This window comes from Terrapene carolina, unplaced genomic scaffold (assembly GCF_002925995.2).
Source record: "Terrapene carolina triunguis isolate 2854851 unplaced genomic scaffold, T_m_triunguis-2.0 Scaffold96, whole genome shotgun sequence".
Classification (NCBI taxonomy): domain Eukaryota; kingdom Metazoa; phylum Chordata; order Testudines; family Emydidae; genus Terrapene; species Terrapene triunguis.
This window is the reverse complement of record NW_020664447.1, coordinates 27,851,339-27,865,716: the sequence shown is the minus strand read 5'-3', so window position 1 is coordinate 27,865,716 and position 14,378 is coordinate 27,851,339. Positions and strand designations below refer to the sequence as shown.

Below are 14,378 nucleotides of genomic sequence, written 5' to 3'. Positions count from 1 at the left end.
AATTCTTCAACAAGCCAACCTCTCTGCTCCACACTGGCCGCTCTCCGAAGTTTCTGTTTGATTGAAGTGGCGCTAAAAGGAAGCCTCAATAACAGAAACGTGTGGAGCAGATGCGGGTACAACAGCTACCGATTTTTAACTCGTTTGTATCAGGACGAAAAGAAGGGGAGTGATTATTAGTGCGGCATTTCACCAAGGGTGAGATTTTCCCTCTGAGAAAAGAACGTCTCTGAACCCCGCAGGGACAGCCCTTGAATTCTGAGGGTGGGGAAGTGGAGAGTGAGGGTGGGGTACAGCGGCGCTGTATCCAGAGTGTGTGTGTGCGGGCGGGGGGGACCGCTCCGATTTTTCTGATTTTTCTCTGAGTCCTAACGTGAAAGATTAAAAACAACTATTCTATAACCTGTGCTTAAGTGGAAGCCCATGCTCTGTGGGAATTTGGCAAGCAGTTCAGAATGTTCCATCTAAATTAGATATAATCGATGGACAATTAAGAAGTCAGAATAGCAAGAGCGGAGCTGGACATATCACTGTATCCACATGGAACTTTACAGGCGCGTGATGACTTGATGCAAGAAAAAAATGAGCCAAATTCAGCCTTGGTGCCAACTATTTGGGTTGATGTTGAATAATACCGGGAAAGGATTTGGCCAGTATTGAACCAGGAGCCTGATCCAAAGTCAATTGAAGATTCCTACTGACTTCAGTGAGGGGGTTGGATCAGGTCCCATTTCCTCAGAGTGGCCTTTCATCACCCAAGAAATGTGCTTTCAAAAAAAAAAAAAGATCTCCGAGAAAAACAACCAGGACAGAGGAAGGCAATGACATCAGCTTCTCCCACCAGTACCCAGCATGGACTGTGTTAGTTTAGTTTAGTGGGAGACAAAAATAAAAGGTAAAAAACATAACACACGGAAGGGCCAAGAGCGCTGTTGCTATGCAAACTAAGCCGGGAGCTCCTGAAATAAAGATGCAACAGTAATTCCGCTGCAAAAAGTTTTGGAGATTAGCACAAAATGTATCCCACCTCCATCCGCATCACCAGCAATAGCGTTAGAAATAAGTTCGCTCAGATCAGGTACAAAAAGGCGCTGGCAGTTTGGTAGTCTGGGGCAAAGCCTATGAGAAAACAAACTCGTGATAGTTTCCAAGAGCAGGTCTCTGCCAAAAAACGGAGGGGAAGAAGATGTGAAAAACTACCCCTCCCCCACGCTTTGAAAGGAGCCCACTCGCGGAATGGGGGTATTTAGTCACAACTTGGAAACATCGCCTCCTCTCACAGAATAATAGGAGAAAGACAGACAAGGGATTGCAGGAGAGTGCTGGAGTCGTCCCACAGCCTTCCAAGCTATTCCCCTGCACAGCTCAGGACTGGAGCCAGTCACAATAAAAAGGGTCCTTTAGCAAAGCGGGGGTACAAAAAGTGAAGCAACCAGAGCCTGAAAAAAAAATGATGATGGTTTTAGATGGGAAAGAGTGGCGGATTTAGCCTTACAATGAATATTTTAACCAGGAATCCCATTCCCCTTGATTCCGCTCCTCTAAGGTTTTTAAAAGAGAAATTGAATCCAGTCACTTGTTCAAAGCTGTATTGGTGAGCAGTTTGCCCAGAGAAATATGTTCTCTCTCTGACAGATTAAATCATTAAGAATAATTAATCCGAGAGATTAATACAAATGCCCAGTAGGTCATCAATCATATATGTGTTATCTACACAGAATTCTAGCATATTCTTTCATATATATATATATATATATATATGCTAGAATTCTGTGTAGATGACATCATATAAGTGTGTATGAATAATATACTATGTCTCTGTATATACACGTATGCATATGTTTACAGATTAATTGCTGACCACTGTATTTTTCATTAGATACCACACGAGCCTGGGTTTTCCATTAGACCGAAATAGACGTTTATTTTGGAGCCTGAACTGCCTGAATAATCCTCTATCAAAAGACGACATCGCTACCATTTAAATGCACTCGTCTGTTTCTATTCCAACAAAGACTATCTGCTTGAAATTAAAACTTTGCAAGGATGCCACGCGCTATTTATTTCCCCAGCGAGAGGCTGCGGTGCAGCTGTGATAGTGTGGAGCTGATTTCCCAAAGTAGCCCGGACTCTGGTGGTTTGGGAAACACGATTGATTTCGCAAATAGGTCTGGTGCACTCAGAACTGTCTCGGTCAAACTCAACTGTTCATAGGCACGTGGAGTTTCAATATATCTTATCTTTATTCAGCAAGGACTTCTTTTCAAAACAACATTAAACTGATGTGATCATGATGTGAACTGAAAAGCTATCCAGGATTTTTTATATGTATTTATTATAAAAGCAGACTGGGGCTGATCAGAGAGAGGTGAGCTTTGGTTTTCGCATCGATTTTATACTGATCAACAGACAGTGCGGTCGCTTCAGTCCGATAATGGCCTGTTCAACACGTTTCCTGCAAATATTAAATGCATTTGATAACATATTCATGAGTCTGGCTTTCTAGGACTGCAGGAAAGTCGAAAAAGATGTTACTTTTTTCTTCTTTTTAAATATAGGAACGAAAATCTGTTCCCATTCAGTAAACCTGATAGTCTGGGGAAATCAGCTGTGTGCTTATATTAATTTGGAGCAGAGACGGTGTATAATTATAGACTCGGTGTTTGCTTTTATTTGTTTACACAGCTTCGTTTACAACCAAAAATAATCATCGTTCGGATTTGTGAAGGGACTTTGGACAACAACAAAATAACATAGATATGAAAAGCAATTCTCCAATTATTTTTAATCGCTAGATTTCAATGAATTTTCCAAACACCCTTTAACTCGGTAACGGTTCCTGCGTTAACCTCTCACTTCCAGTGACACAAATTGGTCATTAGAGAGAGAGTTTTATAGCAAACCTTTCCACAGTGCTGCAGATTATCCTTGATTGGAAGCTAATTAAATTTTCGTTGCAACTAGGGGCTGGGTTAGCGAATGGTGAATAGATTCACTGGACAGAACCTTTGTTTCAACCATCGAGAGATGCCGTTTTGATCATTACCGGTGTATATTTATTGTTGTAGTTCAGGATCTTGGGTATCTCATTCCTTTTTAATGGTAGCTTTGTTGAAGAGAAATCCAAACGCCAAGTACCATACCACACATTTTTATTCCAAGAGTTTTGAAATACCCTAGCATTTCTTGATTAGAGTGGTTGAGGCTGGGTGCTGATTCTTTGCCAATAGAATTGCCCTCGAAACCACTGGCTAGAAACCCCTTTACTCAACACTCACAAATAGGTATTCTCCTTCATTTCTGTGTCTAAAAGTTCAATGAACTCGAGCTACTGGCTATAAAACTGGAGCCAGACCTGGAAAAGATGCGGTTATCTTCGAGGCGAGATACTCACCCTGCAGAAAGAGACCCAGAGGAGAATCCCAGGCTCGCATGGCTGAGTTTTCTCTGAGGATTTCCCACTGGCCGTCCAGAAGTGGGTGGTTGTTTTTTTTTTTTTTTAGAAAGATGTGAATGTATCGAGTTGATTTGGTTTTTATTAAGTCATAAGAGAGAGGGAGAGCGAGAATGGGGGAGGGAGGAGGAACGAAAAAATGAGGAAAGAATTAAGCAGGTAATAAAGAGAATAGAGAAGGGAAATCCGCTGAAAGCTTTCTTGGACCAGAAACTTGAGCAAGCCCAGCGCTGCTGCTCTGCTCCGAGGGAGACTCGAAAATGTTTTGAAATCTAATAAATGAATCCATCTTTGGCTATTTAACGAGGACCTCACTAGAAACCCCGGTGTGTCGTTGGGATAAAGGGCAGCCCGCCCCCCTTGCTGCATCATAATGTATTTATTACTAATGTGCGATATAGAGTTTGTCAGACAACGATATTTACAATGCTGGTTATTAGTGTAAAATCTCCCTGCCTACTGTAACAATCCACTTGCAAGCGTCTAAACCGCTTCACTCCCCAATCCCCTCCCCTCAGGACGGTTATTCCTTTGCAATCAGGGTTATTATTCCCTAGGCCCGTTCTGTTAAATTCGAGTTTTGCAAATTTGCTTTTCCGACTATGTAACTAAATCTAAAAACGTGAGTCTGTTCCCCCCTAGTCCGAAGTGGGGGGTGGAGAAGGGAAAGGGGGGGAGAAGAACACATCTGCAAAAGCCCCGAGTGTATATTTACAGACAAACGTCAATTCTCGTCTCCCCTTCCCCCCGCGCACCACCCGTTGCACGGACCTTGGGCCCACTGACTTCCTTAGTGGCAGGAGCCGGGCCTTCTGTCTTTAGCGATATTTGGGCTCATCTCCCTCGCGGCCTTAGGCAGAAATGATCGTCCGGCTACAGGCGGCGAGGAAAGGGTTAAGGGCCTTTTTGACTGAAGAGCTGTGGATGCAGTTTGCGTAATATCTTTATTACTGAAAACTTCAAGGTAAGAGCGCGATAGAAACCAGATGTGAGGGATGGAAGAAAGGCAGGATTAAAAAAAAATACGTGTAAGGGGCAGCAGGAGTTAACTGGGGAAGCAGGAGTGGAGTCCAGTTCGGCTGATGGGACCGGGGCTGATACTGGTTTGCTTTTAAGCCCCTTTGGGGTTGCAATTGACCTTTCAGTCCAGAAAAGGCTTCTTCCAGTCCCAGTCCCTCTACAAGTTCCAGTCTCACCGCCTCGGAAGCAGGTTATCTAGTAAAACACTGCTCTGCTACCAGAGGGATTTTAATAAAAAATCACGAGCAACAAAGAATTGTTTACATCTGATAGAGGAAAAAATGTGAAAATTTCCCCTGGGTTGTAATAATAATAATTAATTAATAATACCTCTAGAAGCAAGGACGAACTTGCCCTGGGTATGGGGTGGCTGTCTTCAGCCCTTAACAAGGGGCAGAAAAATACCCCACAGCAACACTGAAAGGGTCTAAAAAAGTCATTGCCAGTCCTGGAGATGCCAGAGGGAGCGGGGCTGCTGCCAAAGGGTTAATTGGGGGGAAGGGTGAGGGTCTTAAAGGGATATGGCTGGGGGGGGGGAAATCCATATTGCTTTTAATAAAGGACCTAATGGGGAGGGAGGGGGTTACAAAGTCTAAGGTCCCTGCAGCTGCGTTGCAAAGTCAATAGTGAAGAGGGCCAGAACGAATCGAGTGTGTCATACCCATTAAATTGTTCCCTGCTCTTCCGCCCTGCACAGATCCCTATATTCATCCCCTAATTGCATTAATGTCATGTGTTTGATTTTCTATTTTTTTAATCATAAAAAAGTTTTTTTATGCAAAAGATCTGACCCCCCCCCACGCTGCTCCCCTCCTTCCTTGGCCCCCTCCCCTCCACTGTCATCATCTACATATTAATTGTGGGAGAGGTCTCGGTTTTTGTATGTGTGTGGGGGGGAAAGTGTTGAGAAGAGTCTCTTTGGACTTTAGATAGCTTGGAGGGTGAGACAGAGAGTGAGTGTGAGCGAGAGAGGGAGGAAAGGGGGGGCAGATCCCTTTCGCTCTGCAAGATCTTGAGAAGGCTTTGGAGATCTGGTCAGCTTTCAGGAACATCTGAATCCTCTTAGAGTTCCCTGGCCCAGCTGTGAGTGTGCATGTGAGACACAGAGCGAGAGAGGGAGAGGGAGAGAGGCAGGCTCCTGGTGCCCCTCCAAGCGCATTAAGGACACTCGGGCCTTTTAATTTTAGGAATGAATGCTGATACTTGTGTTTCTTATTGTGATCCGGCTGCCATGGATTCCTACTACAACGCAGCCTCCCAGAGCACAGAGGGCTCCTCGCCTTTTAGGGCATTTCAAGCAAGTGACAAGTTCAGCCCTACTTTCCTGGCCAGCAAAGGACAAGGCTTTGGTGACAGCAGCAGTAAGTGCCGGAGCCGCTATAGCCAGCAGGAATGCCAGTCCCTGGATGGCAGCGGGCAGGCTCCCAGCTCTGCTGGGGCACAAGGCTCCTTTAACAAATACCAGCAGCAGCAGCATCTCTACATGCAGCGAGGCCCCTGCAAAACTCCCCCGGAGAGCAACCTCAAGCTGCAGGAGACCAGCAGCCACAACGGAGCCCTGCAGGTCTCCTGCTACGGTGAGTCCCGTGCACACGGCTCTGGTAGGGGCATGTTTGCCGCTGAACGTGGCTGGGGCGGGGGGAAGGGAGATGAGAAGAGGGGCGCGCAGATAAACTGAAGTGCCAGGAAAAGGGAGAAACGAGCGCGCCTTTGGTGGACAGGGGCCACATGCTTGGGACCCGCTTCTCCTTCAGTGTGTGCTCTGTCCCTGTTCTGACTAAAGCCCTGCTGGAGATGAGGGGGATCCGTGCCGGGATCGGGCCTGTATCTGTCGGAGAGAGGTAAACAGATTCGGTGTGGTACCGGTGTCTTTCCAGCATGCACTTTGAGCAGTAACCCAACGCGGGCCGTTCCCCTGATACTGTGCACCCTTTGCCGGCTTCGGGATCCCGTCTTCCAGTGCAGAAGAGACCATATAACGGGAGAGGATGGAAGAAAACAACCACATCCCCTCCCCTACAGATGCACATACTCCCAGGAAAAGAGTGGGGTGGGATGTATAAAAGCTCCCCCCTACCCATTTTCCTGAGGTTGCTCTGAAATTGTCCCAGTAATGTCTGGGGGGGGGGGATATGCGCGTTTTGAAACAAAGCAACAACATGCCCTTGGGAGAAACAATGGGTTTTATTCTGTTTTTTTATTTCGCATAGAAATGACTTAAGTCATGTACAGACTCGCATCCCTCGGTTGTAATTTTATTGTTGTTGCTATTATTATTATAAAGCCAATGCGTCTTTGTGTTTCCAAGCACAGCCGTGTTCCAAAAACCCCTGTATTTTCTATGACAGCAGCTTATTTCCTTTCGGCCCGCTGCAATGAAGTATTATAATTTCTCTAGATCTGATGCACACCTAGAGATTGCTGTTCTGCCACTACAAATTAAAGAAAATCCGTAATTGTGTTCTTAAAAAAAGCCAACAAGTTTTAGTTAATCCCTACTCAAAATATTCCCTAATGTGGCCTTCTGTTTAAATGTGAACGCTGAGAGAAATCTGCTCTCCCCATTACTGGGTTATCTTTAGTATTCGCCTTTCCTCCCCGTGCCACTCTGTTGATTTCTGCCCTGCGTTTGAATCATCAAAGGTAACACACTTGCATCCTCTTCATTTCATTAGTGGCAATTAAGACATCTCCTCGCATTGGCGCTAAACTAAATAGAATTAAACCGGATTTATTCTCATTATCTTTCAGGGGATGTACTTAAAATGACAGACTAACGTTTGTTTAGGCGTTTCCGTTATACTTGGAGGTTAAAAAAAATCCTCTTCTTCTGGTTATGGGAAAGTGAAAATAAAAATCTATCTATCTCACTATCTGTCTTCCCTGTTTCTACACAAATGCTAGTTAATTAACTCCTACAGTCTGAATTCACTGCAGTCTGAATTCACTGCTCTTTCAAAACCAGGTCTCAGTGAAAGTTCATTTTTTTCCACTGTTCCATCAATCAAAAGTTACCCAAAGCAGCCCTAGACCGGGAACAAACTAGAAGAATGAAGAGAAGCAAAACACTAGCGATGCCAGTCAAAGTGAGCAATGGAGAAGTATTACAAAGGGGAGATCAGAAGTGCAAGGGAAAGTTAAGTCTTCTGCAGCTCCTGCTTTTCCACAGTGCAGCAGCGGTGTGCTGGGGTTACTTCCTATCCGTCCTTCTTTAGTTCCATTTTCTTTGAACCCTGGTTTGGATTATGTCTGAGCTTCTCCAATTGCTTTTATTTTATTGTTTACTTTCTCTCCATGCACCTCCCTTCCCCCTTTCCAGACTTGAAACAAGTCAAAGGCACCTTCCTTCCCCCCCACCCCCACCCCCTAAGCATCTCCTGAAGGCTTGGAGTGTTTGCTGACTATAGGAAAAGCTGGAAGGGACGGGGCCCGGGGTTACATTAACAAGCCATCCATCACTCGTGCTGCAAGGAGCCAGCCTGGGCAGCCCCTCTCAAAGGGGTGCAGCGGAGAAAGATGCTTTGAAATATGTGTACGCCAATCTTCAGCTGTACTGTACCCAGCCCCGTTAGCTTCATTTATTTCCCCGAATGACAGCTGATTCCAGAGACATAGATCGAACCAGAGGCTCCTAAAGTCCAATGAGGAAAGGGGAAAGGTCTCCCTTGTCCCAGCAACTTGAAAGCTCCTCGCCTTCTGCAAAGGAGTCCCCCACCTTTGGTGAAGTGCAGGGAAAATCTGTGCGCTGTGCACCCGCAAATGGCGCAGGCACCGCGCGCAGTACAGGGAGAAAGGCTGCTAGGCGAGGGAATTGTAATCCACAGGCTGCTACCCCCATCTATAATGAAAAAGGCAGAGAGCGCAACATGTAATCGCTGTAAAAAAAAAAGAAAATAGCCCCTTATAATGCTCCGAAGAAGCCCCACTCCCCACCTGCCAAGGGTCCGGGCTTTTGTGAGCTCCAGTCCCTAACTTTCCCACAGACACCATTCTGGATGGGAGGAATGTGGGACCTTCCTTCCCAGAAAAGACTCTGCGCAGAAGAAACCAGAGCGATGTAGATTCATTTCCCCGAGAACTGAAATTAAACTACCAGCGCCCAAGACTTCACACCCAAACATTTTTCTTCGGGGGCCTTTGATGACACAGAAAATACAGATATCAGAGTCTTGAAGAGAAGAATTCCCCCAGAAATGCTGCAGGGAAATGGGCAGTGGAGTTGCATGGATTTTGTTTGCTCTGGGGCTTGTAGCACGAGTTCTCTCCCCCTCCAACCCCATAACGCCAGGTCTGGAAACTCATCGTGGCTGAATTGTCAGAAAGAAACAGTGCCGGGCAAATCCCTTGCGTCCATGTGGAATGGGGACTATGTCTATTCTTCTTTACACTGGTCAGTGGAGCTACCCCAAACCTACAGCGGTGTAACTGAGATCAGCGTCTGGCCCTGGGTCACTTCATGGGCAGAAAGAAAGATTTAGTGCACAAGGGGGGTTGCAAGAGTCTGAAAAAGAAATACAGATACCGCCTCCCCCATTCGATGTGCTGTTTCCAAATTCCCCACACCCCAACACTTTGAAATTTCATTGCGCCGTTCTGTAACTCCACGCACCACTAATGGAATCCCAGGAGGGAATGCGCGGTGTCAGAGACCGATACAGTGAGTTACAGCGCATATGAATTTTAATGCGCACGATACAGAGCACTCCGAGTTACCTGATACAGAGTTGTAATAACCACATGCTCACCTGGAACATTATATGTCATTACCCTGAACCTTTCAGCCACTCATTTCCCAATACACCTCCCTGCGAATTTCAAGATGATAAATCAGAAGGCGCTGGGGCAGGAGAAGGGGAGGGAGGGAAGCGTCTTTCTTTATACTCCCCAAACATGTGCCATCGATATGTTTTAAATAACGACTTTCATTATATTGGACTCCACTAAATAATTCGCTGGGCCTTTAACACAGATTGTAAACTTTTTGGGACAGAGAGGATCTTTCTGCGTGTGTTCTGGGGCAATGGACGGGGATGGCGCTGCATAAGTCATTACTAATTAATTAGTGAATAAATAGTATTTGAGGCCATTCCTCAGAGGTGCCTGATTTCTCTCAAAACTCTCTGCTAACTGGATTTGTTTTTTTTAGGTTGAAAAATCCAGGGCAACATCTTAACATCTGATGACACATTACAAGGCTGTATAGAACCAAATGAATGTATCACCCACATTAATGCCACCGGGATTCTGTATTCCTATCGATTGCATATTTAGGCCTTTGTTTGTTTGTTTTGTTTTATTTATTATTAAGCAGAATTCCCAATTCACTAGTGGTACCATAGAACCCCTAACAGTTTTAAAAGTCTGGTGTGATGTGGCTTAGAATACATGGCAATGTAATAAAAGCCACACGGATCTGTGAGGAGAATTAATAATAATAATGGCTAAGGATTAAAATAGTTTCTGGTTAATAGTAAGTGTCCACTGTAAGATTTGGACGGATTGCTGCATAGAGGGAAGAGAGGCATGCAGACAGATGGAATTTCTTCTTTTCTAAAATTAAATGAAAATTTCAGAGCCGTGTGAGTTTATGTGGGTTCTGTATCTGGAATGTAAAAGGGGGGTTAACCCCTCCTTTGCGGGTTACACCATCCCAGAGATAGAATTCCTGCTTCACAAGCAGCGAAGAGGAGGGGGTGGGAGAGAAGCGAAAATCAGCTGGGCCTCCTGCTCAGGAGCTGGGGCCAGGGCGAGCTTCCCAGAGAGCGCGCGCTGTGTTGTTTTAAATAATTCTCCCACCACTATATTGAGTCGACACTCGCACGCATGCCGCTGTACCCTGGGATGATTTGTATACATTGGAAATTAGCATAATTGCAATAATGAATAATCGCTCTCGTGTATTTCTGGTTAACCAGGGCTTGTAGTTTTGCCAAACCCCAGTTAGGGTTGTCTTTTACTAATCTCGGGCTTTGGGAGTCCAGTCACTCTAGGCTGAGTTTAGCTCCCTGTTAATACGGGCATATATCTACGGCGGGTAGAAATATACAGATGAGCATAGCAGGAGACTGCCAATCCCGTCCTTTGGGGCAGCTGTTTCTGTGTTAGCTAGTTAGGTGGCTAACCTAATCCCAAACCGTGACACTATCTATGCTGCCTGGCACTGACTCGCCCCTCCAGGGCATCAGTATTGGACTGGCGTTGCCGCATTGGCCTCCCTGGAGTTATTCCTAATTTACCCTGGTCTGAGGGGAGACGCGGACCCTGGCGCCAGTGAGGGGTCACGTTCGGATGAGGATGAAAAACACTTGTGGAAAGAGACTTATGCCAAAGGGGGGGAAAGGTGCTGATTCTTGCGGGTCCCAGAATCTACGGGAACCATAGGGGGGACCCCTTCTCAAGCATCGTAACAACCACCATCCTGGATCCGTCAGTGTTGATCGTGCAGTGCCGAGGCTCTGGGCGCCGCTGCCACAGAAGGATCCGTGTGCCGGGAGCTGGGCCAGAGCGGCTCAGAACTGTGAGGGCCATAGATGCTGGAGCTAGGGGCGGCTGAACCCCCTGGCTAGAAGTGGTTTCCGCTGTATGCAGGGTTTACAGTTTGGTTCAATGGCTCTCAACAGCCCCATTCTACAAATTGTTCCAGCCCCCCTGGCGTGGGCCGCATCCGATCCCAGGTCTGGCTGAGGGCTTCAATTTAGAGATGGGGCTGCGAGAAGCCTTCATTTGGGCTGTCAACTCGCTGTAATAAGGCACTCCGGCTCACTAAATCGCCCGCTTCATGTTGGCCCCACTCAGCTTTTCTTCGCTGGGCTGGGCGTGACCAACAAGTGTGGAGAGTTGAAGGTTTGGCGCTAATGGCCTCTGCAAACCAAGAAAAATGCAGTTTTATTTGCTTGTTATTTTTCTCTCAGTTTACTGCCCTGCTGAGTGATCCGGACTGTATCTCACTGGTAAGCTGGAGGGAGATCAGTTTAGGAGTGCCGAGCAAGTCCCTTTGGCAGTGCCTAGGCGAGTTTGTTGCACTGCCTTATTCCCTCTATAAAATTCCCAGCTGAGCCTTTTCCTTGGCCCCTTTATCTCGTGGCGCTGTCCTTTCTAACCTCTCCACTTTGCCCCTGCTAAGGACCCTCGCTCAGCCGATCCTTTTGGGCTTCCGCTGTCGCGTAGTGTATCCCGAATCTGAACAATAAGGTCCGATCCTTCTCCCAGCCCCCAAATTCCCAATGAAGCCATGGAGTTTTGGATGCGCAAAGAATGCACATAGGAGGGGACCCGATCCGGAGCGCAGTAGTCTTCCTTCCCCTAGGCCTTGTCTTCACTAGAAAACTAGGGCGAGATAAAAACCTGATTCTACCCTCGCCGGATGGCAGGACTTGTACTAGTAAGGGAGGGCCACTGGTGCGAATCTTGCTGACAGGATCGGCCCATACCTCCTCCTCTTTCTGAGTAGCTGTTTCCCTTTGTTAATTTCAACCGGCTTAGCCCTGTTGATTTCCGTTGGGTTTGGCCAGCTTCTGATGACTTCTAAAAATGCTGTTCCCCGCCACTCTCCTCCACCTGCATCCAAAACACACCAAGCCCCGTAACTCGGCCCTCTGCGTTTTTCTGATCATCAGCATCTAAAGAATGGGAATAAAAGCGACTGTGAGACTCTGTGCTGGTGTCCCACTTTAGACACCGTTAGGTCCTTGGCTGGAATGTAATGTACAAACCTAGAGCTACGAAACAAACAGCAAAGATTCCCTGATGGAGAGGGGTTTTAGGGATATATGTTTTTTAATAAACACGTTGTTTCGAAACTATAAAAAGCTTGTGGCTGCCCTACGCTACTATCCAGACTATCTACTGGATAGTAGCTATAAATATAGCATAAGGGGAGTTATAGTCAAGTGTAATAACGAAGCGACAACATAAATGCTTCCAATTCATTTATGGCGCATTTCGATTGTGGGGTCACCGAGGCGAATGAAAGGTTTTAGTTTGCTTAGTGATGCTCACGAGTCTTTCCATTTTGCATTGCGGGCACCACATCTTCACTATTCCGATCTGTAATTTTCGCAAAAGCAAAGGAAATGGTCGAATCACTTATAACGTTTAATTTCCAAATTGTATTTGTTTTCGCTGAAATCAAAGGAGAGTGACTTGGACCGGGCATGCACCAAGACAGGTCGTGGAAACAGATTTCGGAGTCTAGAGTCAAAGAACTTCGGTCTGATGTTTGTACAATAGACTTTGTATATTACTAATAGAATTTGCATGTTGTACGCACACTGAAGGCGTCTCTATCTCCTGAATGCAGCAACATTGCTTTCCTTTTTTCACTGAAGTCAAACTACCAGTTATGGATTATCCCCTAAACTGGAACCAGGAAAAAAGCACAAGTTATATCTTGGTTTAGAGGTGGGGAAAAAGCATCAAGTGGTTTATGTATTAAAGTAATCTGAATTGCCATTTCTTTTACGTAGAGGTGATGTAAATTACAGTTCCTGGGGAAAATACTGCTGTCTTGAAATACAGGGTTTTTTTTGGGGGGGGGAACCCTTTAGGGGAATGAAAGAGAAATATGCATTAGGATGTTTGCTCAGCGGGTTAGATGAATGCAAACTGTTTTTCCTGGCATAGGAGAATCTTTAAGTACAAGGTTATGCAAATAATAACGATCTATTTTATTTCTGTGCAAATATCAAATGCAATCTATAACGCTTTATCAATAAGAGTAGAAAGGAATTGCCACAGGAATTAAAGGATCTCTCCACACTGTTATATTTCTGATATATTTCTAATGCACTTTCTTTATTTTTATTTTTACATGTTTGCAAAATAGCGTATAAGAATTTTCAAGCGTTTTAAAATGTACGAATACGAGAAATAACCTTGTTCCAGAATGAGCGATTAGCTGACATTAAAGACTTAAAACATATTTGAGGCCTGCTCCAAAGCCCACTGAAGTCAATGGAAAGGCTCCCATTGACTTCAAGGGACTTTGGATCAGGCGCATAGTTCCCTGTCTTGAAGGTATTCACTGAGAAGCGCTAATCAGTTGTGATCTGGGCAGCCAATCTCCTCTTCTCTGCGCGCTCCAAGCTCGTAGAGGTGACATGTTAAAGTGGAATTCTCCTGCCATTTGCTCTCTACGTGTGAAGCAGTTTTATTGAGGGAAATATCAGCTCTTCCACATCTGCCTGCGTCAATATGTGGAGGAGAGGAGATGGGTTAGGGGGTCTGTGGGTCACACTTAAAGGGGAAGGGGTCGTCACAGTTTCGAAGTGGACATTTTAGTGTAGGGGTGGAAATATAAGGACCCCACTAGAGAATATACCCAAGGCGTGTCCTGAGTATTGCGTGTGGCTGGAGGCGCCGCCACAGTGCTAGCTAAGGAGAGGAGGTGGGGGAGAAGGCTCCTGTTGGTGTATCTCAAGATGTCTAATGATTTCCCGTCAATAAGGCTGCCTTTCTTTTCGGGTTCTCTCTGCCCGGCAGATCCCCCGGTGCCAGGAAGTTGAGGAAGGGGCATTCTGAGAAGCTTTCCCTTCTCTCTGCAATGCCCCTTCCCCTCCTTTGCGTTCAGAGGGGCTGGGAGGCTGCTGGCAGCATCTTTGCTGCGTGTGGCCACCAAGAGACATTTTTGTTTGTTTATTTGTTGCTTGCTATCCCCATCCAGGTGCGGGAGAGTCCCCTACGCTGAATTCCCTGAAGTCTCCATTCGCAAAGTGTTCAAATGCCCCCCCTCTTTGTGTGTGTGTGTGTGTGTGTGTGTGTGAGAGAGAGAGAGAGAGAGAGAGAGCTTCTGGTGCCTTAGCGCGACTCCAGGGCGGGTCCCAATTCAGTGAAAGTAAAAGATCCCCCGGATTCAGCAAGGTACAAGGGAGATGCGGGTTGCTCTGAGCGATCTGGAGGCGAGGGA

General features: G+C 46.1%; 1 protein-coding gene across 1 annotated transcript in view; it reads left to right on the top strand.

The window, feature by feature from the left end:
* The first annotated feature begins 5,494 nt into the window (after nucleotides 1-5,494).
* ALX4 (ALX homeobox 4) overlaps nucleotides 5,495-14,378 on the top strand; it is a 63,639-nt gene continuing 54,755 nt past the window's right edge. Inside the window, exon 1 of the mRNA XM_024214433.3 lies at nucleotides 5,495-6,051. Within this exon, the coding sequence (XP_024070201.1) occupies nucleotides 5,664-6,051 (388 nt within the window). The 5' untranslated portion in view covers nucleotides 5,495-5,663. The remainder of the gene's footprint in view (nucleotides 6,052-14,378) is intronic.